General features: G+C 37.7%; 1 protein-coding gene across 3 annotated transcripts in view; it reads left to right on the top strand.

Annotated features, from left to right (window-relative positions):
- ARHGAP24 (Rho GTPase activating protein 24) overlaps positions 1-7,384 on the top strand; it is a 537,203-nt gene extending 529,819 nt beyond the window's left edge. For all 3 annotated transcript variants that reach the window (XM_019025813.4, XM_004039076.5, XM_004039077.4), the window contains 2 exons: positions 901-1,975; positions 6,642-7,384. In XM_019025813.4, the coding sequence (XP_018881358.1) occupies positions 901-1,975; positions 6,642-6,885 (1,319 nt within the window). In that variant the 3' untranslated portion in view covers positions 6,886-7,384. The remainder of the gene's footprint in view (positions 1-900; positions 1,976-6,641) is intronic.
- Positions 7,385-7,806: the final 422 nt, after the last annotated feature.

The following is a 7,806-nucleotide window of genomic DNA, read 5'->3' on the forward strand; positions in this document are numbered from 1 at the left end:
AGAAACTATATAAAATACAACCCTGCTCAGCCCTTTCCAGTGGCTGCCAGATAGCTGGTTTTCTTTGTGATTTTGGGCTGTTGGTTTTCTAGGAGAGGAGGAGAAGATTAGAGCAAGTTAAAACGCCACAGACCTTGCTGCTCTTACTGAGATTCAGCCATTTTTCTTAAGTAAACACTCTCCAGATTGCATCAAGCCATTAGTTAATTTACAGAATTCCAAAATAGTTGATTCTGGAAATTTTTGCTAGTTGCTTATATGGTGAAGAGGATTTTTGGAGGTCTTCACTACACCATTCTGGCTGATGTCGCTTAAAATGCCCTGAAGCTTTTGAATGGTGAACAAAAGTCTTATGGATTTTCATTATGGTGATACATTAGAGAAACCATGCATCCACCTGATTGTATTGGGCTCCATTTACAGATACCACTAAAATGTCTTGATAGTTTGAGGCAATTATTAGATGAGAGGTCACAGTGACCTCCTCCTAAGAAATATTTCTCAGAATTAAATGTCAAATTTTTAATAAACATTGTATTATGATTAAGAGCCCAGGTTTTTAATGAACCCTGGGATCAAGCCCTGGGTCTGGTCCTTAACGTGTAACCTTAATCAAGTTACTTAACCTTTATAATACAGTGATAATAACAGTATGTATGTATAGATTTATTTCAAAATTCAATTAAATTACAAAATCAAAGTGCTTGACACAGTTCGTGGCACAAAGTAAATGCTCAAGATGTTTTAGCTTCTATTGCTGTTATCATAGTTAAGAATATGGTTTGGTACTGATAATAATAATGAATGTTGTCTTGAATGTGTTTCTTTAAGAGTCACATTGAAATAGAAATAAATAAAAACTGTCTCACTCATGCTACTTTATGTTCTATGCAATTCTAGGCACTGTGGTGGTCCAGCAGTTGATGTCAGTGATGATTAGCAAACATGATTGCCTCTTTCCCAAAGATGCAGAACTACAAAGCAACCCCCAAGATGGAGTGAGCAACAACAACGAAATTCAGAAGAAAGCCACCATGGGGCAGTTACAGAACAAGGAGAACAATAACACCAAGGACAGCCCTAGTAGGCAGTGCTCCTGGGACAAGTTTGAGTCACCCCAGAGAAGCAGCATGAACAACGGATCCCCCACAGCTCTATCAGGCAGCAAAACCAACAGCCCAAGGAACAGTGTTCACAAGCTAGATGTGTCTAGAAGCCCCCCTCTCATGGTCAAAAAGAACCCAGCCTTTAATAAGGGTAGTGGGATAGTTACCAATGGGTCCTTCAGCAGCAGTAATGCAGAAGGTCTTGAGAAAACCCAAACCACCCCCAATGGGAGCCTACAGGCCAGAAGGACCTCTTCACTGAAGGTATCTGGTACCAAAATGGGCACGCACAGTGTACAGAATGGAACGGTGCGCATGGGCATTTTGAACAGTGACACACTCGGGACCCCCACAAATGTTCGAAACATGAGCTGGCTGCCAAATGGCTATGTGACCCTGAGGGATAACAAGCAGAAAGAACAAGCTGGAGAGTTAGGCCAGCACAACAGACTGTCCACCTATGATAATGTCCATCAACAGTTCTCCATGATGAACCTTGATGACAAGCAGAGCATTGACAGTGCTACCTGGTCCACTTCCTCCTGTGAAATCTCCCTCCCTGAGAACTCCAACTCCTGTCGCTCTTCTACCACCACCTGTCCAGAGCAAGACTTTTATGGGGGGAACTTTGAGGACCCTGTTTTGGATGGGCCCCCGCAGGACGACGTTTCCCACCCCAGGGACTATGAAAGCAAAAGTGACCACAGGAGTGTGGGAGGTCGAAGTAGTCGTGCCACCAGTAGCAGTGACAACAGTGAGACATTTGTGGGCAACAGCAGCAGCAACCACAGTGCACTGCACAGTTTAGTTTCCAGCCTGAAACAGGAAATGACCAAACAGAAGATAGAGTATGAGTCCAGGATAAAGAGGTAAGGAAAATCTGGAGGTCGTAACTACCAGAGAGGGCTCAGCAGCCTCCTACTGTGGGACAGGATCACACTGAGGGTGACGTATGCTGGCTCCAAAGTCAAAGAAACACAAGTTTGCTCCATCATTTATGAGCTTTGTGACTGTGTGCAAGTTAGCTTCATCTCTGTGAGCTTTGATTCCCTAATGTAAACAATTTAAATACTAGTAGTATCTACCTCAAAAGCACATAAGAAGTGATTGAACATTTCCCTGGTACAGAATAGGCTCAATAATGTCATCTTTGATTATTATTAAATAGATAGGTTTGCATTAGAGGGCTGGAAGGAGAGGGGCTGTGAGGATATGGACAGAGCATTAGGAGCCTGTTAGTTTTCACTAACAAGAAAAGGATGAAACTAGGGTAAAAAAAAGTAGAAGTAAATAGACCTCCATGTTTTATTCTTTCAATTATTGAATGTTGAGAGAGTGCCTTCTATTTGCCAGGCTCTGTTCCAGACCCTGAGGATTCAGATGAGCTGAGAGAGGCCATAAGAGCCAGGTGACATAGGGGATTGACAGGCTGATTTTCAGCCTTTGACTTTTACTCTGAGATAGAAATCCATGGAGGTTTTTGAGAAGAGGGGTGACATGAAGTATGTTCACATGAACAAGGAAGACTGTAGCCTAAATGAGGAAAAAAGAATATGATTTATAAAGAAACGATTATGCTAAAACCTAATTATATCAATGTGCATCTTCTCATGAAATGATCAAAGTAGGAGTAGCTCCTCTAGTGGTCTCAGTCCCAGTTTCAGGCTGTGTGATTTGGACAACCCTTCCTCCATGGTGTGCTAGGATCCTCAGTCGGTTGTTAAGTTGGCTTTAATTTACCTTAATATGTTTCCCATCCATTCATCAATTATCAGACAAAAAGATAACATACTTTCAGAAGCTATGGCAAAATAAATATTAAAAAATACTACTTATAAATGAGATTGAAAAATTACTTCCTTGGAAAGTATTTTTTTGGTAAGTTTCACTGAGTGGAATTGTGGTTTGAATTTTTCTATATAATGGAGAGTGACAGGAGATTTAAAGAAAAATATAGGGTCATTATCTTAAAAGGTTACTCTTCTTTCTGAATGTAGTTTTTGGAACCACTATGTATTGGAATTCTGAATTACTGCCAATCCATGATGATAAATTAGCATTTCACACTGGGAAGCTTATATTTTGAGGCAAGGGGTCACACTTTAAACGTAGTAGAAAAAGAAAAAAGTTATCACTATGAATTTGCAGATGGATACATTCATTTCTGAGGATGTTGCTGATGCATATATGTTCTGAGATCTACGGTATATTTCAGAGATTTTGATAAACTGATAGAACTTCCCAATAGAGGTCATCTTAATGGGCCATTTCACTGTCACATTCTTACCCTCGTGACAGGCCAAGGGAGAGCTCTGCAGTAGGGTAGAGGGTGGGGGACGGCTCGTGGCCTAGCCATGAAATTATAGAAAGTTAACTGTTTTGGCTAAATTTTGATCATTTCTGTTTAGAGTTATTCATTTTTCTTTAAATTCCTTTATAACTTTACCCCACAAGCATTGAAGGTAGATGGATGGATAGATAGGTAGGTAGGTAGGTAGATGATAGATAGATAGATAGATAGATAGATAGATAGATAGATAGATAATAGATAGATGATAGATAGATAGATAGATAATATTTTACTTTGTTTAATTATCAATGAGATATATGTTTAAATTCCTTTATAACTTTACCCCACAAGTATTGAGGGTGGATGGATGGATAGGTAGGTAGGTAAATAGGTACGGAGGTAGGTAGACAGATAGATAATATTTTACTTTAATTATCAGTCAGTGAGATATATGGTTTTTAGTTTTGAAATATATGTTCTTTTTCCCTTTCCAAATTGGTTTCTAACTTTTTCTTTCTTTTCTTTTCTTATTTTTTTTTTATGTTTTATTTTTTGACAGAGTCTCACTCTGTTGCCCACGCTGGAGAGTGCAGTGATGCAATCTTGGCTCACTGCAACCTCTGCCTCCCAAGTTGAAGCGATTCTCCTGCCTCAGCCTCCTGAGTAGCTTGGATTACAGATGCATGCCATCACAACTGGATAATTTTTTTTTTCTTGTGGAGACAGGGGTTTTACCATGTTGGCCAGGCAGCTCTTGAGCTCTTGACCTCAAATGATCCACCCACCTCGGCCTCCCAAATTGCTGGGGTTACAGGCGTAAGCCATGGCACTCAGCTAGTTTCTAACTTAATTTTCTTAGGAAATATTGTATTGTGGTCAGAGAAGTTCATCTGGATGATATTATTTGGTCTATTAAAACTATTCCCTTATTACTGGATTGGGATTCTATATATGACCAAGAGATCAAGTCTGTTAATCAGGCTATTCAAAGCTTCTATATTTCTCCTCATTTTTATCAGCTAGATCTATAATTTTTGAGAAAGATACTTTAAAATTTCCTATCAGTATTCTGAGTTTATCAGTTTCTTTTTATAATTTTGTCATATTTTATATTGAACAATTTGAGGCTCTGCTACTAGGTGAATAGAAGTTTGGAGTTGTTCATGTCTCCCTGAAGAATTGATCCTTTTATCATTAATTAGTGCTTATTTTTCATTGTAATAATGCTTTTTACCTGAAACTCTATTTTTTCTGATATTAATATTGTCATACCATCTTCCTTTGATTAGTAACTTCTTGATATGTCTTTTCCTCTATTTAACTTTCAAACTTTGTTTCATGATTTGATCTAACAACTTACCTCTTTACAATTCAGGAATATTTTTTTCATCATCTTTTTGTCTATTTCATCTTCCCACCTTCTCAATTTTCTCTTTCCAGAACCCTTATTAAGCTATGTTTGACCTTGTTAATCTTGTTAATCTATCCTCTGTCTTTGTTAACTTGTTTTTTCCATATTAAATTTCTATAATTATCATTTTTGAGGCATTCTAGGTAACTTTTCTCAGACCTGTTTTGTAGCTTACTAATACTCTGATGAGCTAATTCAATTCTGATACTTCCCCGGGCCCATGATTAGAGATTTTGTAGTCTCTTCTTCATAAAAACAGTTGATGTTCCAAGCTCTCAGTTAAATTACTTGTAGTTTTCTGCCTGCCTAATACTGGAGGCCTCACCTTCTGTCCCCATGTGAAAAAGAAAAACCTAGACCCAAGCTCTGTGGCCTCTATCCAAGACTAATATCCCTCGTGTGCTTCTACTTATTGTTCTATATTTCAGTTTCTTCCTTAGTTCTGATGGCTGAAGCTGCTGTTTTGTTTTAACCTTGATGATGTATTTTAAAAATATATTTCTTAAAACTTTTCCAGCACTTTTATATGTTTGCATTGGGAGGCATTTCTTCTGTATTCAACTTAGTCCTTTTCATTCCTGGAAGTTTCCCACAAGCACCTGATACATACAAATGTGTCAATATATTGTTTTGTAAGGGTTGTCCTTCTCAGTAGTTTAATTTCAATTTCTTCCAAAATTTTGGCTCTAAAATAGCTTTGGAAAACAAAGAGAATATATTGTAGAATAATTCTGAGTGGCAACCAGCATAGTACCAACTTTTCATGTAAAAATGTGGTCATATGTTTAAAATGGATGAAATATCAACATGTGGGGATCAAATTTTTCAAAGCAGAAACATAATTGAGATTTTAATTTAAAAACTGTTATTAAAATAATCAGATATCTGAGAGCTACACATGCATTAACCTTTCAAATTTCAGTGGTATGGTAAGTTTGAATGAGTCCCATGGGACTTTTGCTCAGACTAGGAGAAATTAAAAAGTCAGCCGAGGCCAAGATACATCTTAAATAAAGACGTAACTTTAATACCCCTCTTTTGAATAATATATGTATATGATTTGGAGCTTAGTGGTTATGGAGAAAACAGTCTCTGTTTTTAAAAATGTTACTGCGAATTCTGCAATTATCCAAAAGCTATACAAAACAACTATCAATTTATAGAGATATAAAATACCTATGCCCTGAGCTATATTAATAACTTGGGAAGCAGTGAGAATTGGGGATGGAAAGGAATGGGCTTTATTTTTACAAAATATAAGATGCAGTGCTTATTTAACACATGTGATCTTTACCTCTCGTATCAATGTAAGCTCATTACTTTGGGTACTCTTTTATAAGATGGGACTCTATATGCTTCCAAAAACCCCATTCTTAGCAGTGAACTTAACCAACAATGACATTTTCCTATCACTATTTTTCCTTTTATAGAAAGCAAATGTTATTGCCCTTTTTTTTTTTTCAACTGTATCAGACTTTCCTGCTGCATTTAGTGTAGTCAGCTTTACAATTTAACGTCCAGGAAGCTTTCTGCCTCGTCTGCCCGGCATGTGTTACTGGCTTATCTGTGCTGGCATTCACTTATTTACTATTAAATGACAGCTGCTTCCAAGAGAGGCCTTGGGACCTAATTACTAAAGTGACAGTAAATCATCTTAGCAAACAGTAAAATAATACAACAAAATTACATCCTTTAAATCATTGAAAGGGCTTTATTCCAATTTCCTAAGCATCATAAAGAGTTTAGAAAATATTTGTATGTCTCTTGCATTTCAAGTGAATAAAATCACTTTATCTCTTACTCTTGCGTCCCCACCCTCCCACATCCTTTGTAGCTTAGAACAGCGAAACTTGACTTTGGAAACAGAAATGATGAGCCTCCATGATGAACTGGATCAGGAGAGGAAAAAGTTCACAATGATAGAAATAAAAATGCGAAATGCCGAGCGAGCAAAAGAAGATGCCGAGAAAAGAAATGACATGCTACAGAAAGAAATGGAGCAGTTTTTTTCCACGTTTGGAGAACTGACAGTGGAACCCAGGAGAACCGAGAGAGGAAACACAATATGGATTCAGTGAGCCTGCTTTCGCCTGCTATCTCTGATGGCTCTGGCAAGGACTCCAGGGATTCTGGTGGTATGACTTAGAACCAGGTGGCTGGTCACCTGGATGTACAGAAGTCTAACTGGTGAAGGAATATCATTTACAGACATTAAACATCCATATCTGCAATGTGTACCAAAGTTATATCATGCCCCATAATGCTACTGTCAAGTGTTACAACTGGATATGTGTATATAGAGTAGTTTTTCAAAAGTAAACTAAAAATGAGAAGCATATTTCAAGAATTATTTTATTGCAAGTCTTGTATTTAAAATGTTAAATCAATATGTTGTTGCAATTTAGCTTGCTTTCAAGCTTCACCCCTTGCACTTAACATAAGCTATTTTTGGCATTGTGTTATCATCGGCTTATTTTATAGATCAATATTTTTATTTCCCTTTTTGCTGAGGAAATGAAGATAAGCAAAAATATAAATATATATCTAAATATATGAGTTATTAAAATCAGAAGAATACTTTGTGGCTGTGCTGTTTGTGCCAATAGACTTTGTCATGACCAAAAAGAGAAATGTAAATAGTTTTATAAAATACAGTTGAATCACCAGGAACCTTTGAGCTGCTTTTAAAATTCTTCCCCTGGCACCACTCAGTTTTGCTTTTGCGAGGCGATTTGACATAGGAACTTTGAGACTCCATGAGAAAGTCCCTTTCTGAGGCCCACTGTCTACCTTGCCAGATCCTCAGTGCGTATCGCCAATGCAGGATGCTCCTTAGAGAAGAAAAAATGGTAAAGAATGGCATTTAACGATTCAGGCTTTGAATTACTCTGTCCTTCTGGACCGAATCTCTTTAACTGCTGGATAGTTTTAGAGGAATTCTCCTGCTACTTAGGTATTGGGAAACAATGCTTGCTACACCATGCCCACGTGCGCACCTG

The sequence above is a fragment of the Gorilla gorilla genome, chromosome 3 (assembly GCF_029281585.2).
Source record: "Gorilla gorilla gorilla isolate KB3781 chromosome 3, NHGRI_mGorGor1-v2.1_pri, whole genome shotgun sequence".
Taxonomy (NCBI): Eukaryota; Metazoa; Chordata; class Mammalia; order Primates; family Hominidae; genus Gorilla; species Gorilla gorilla.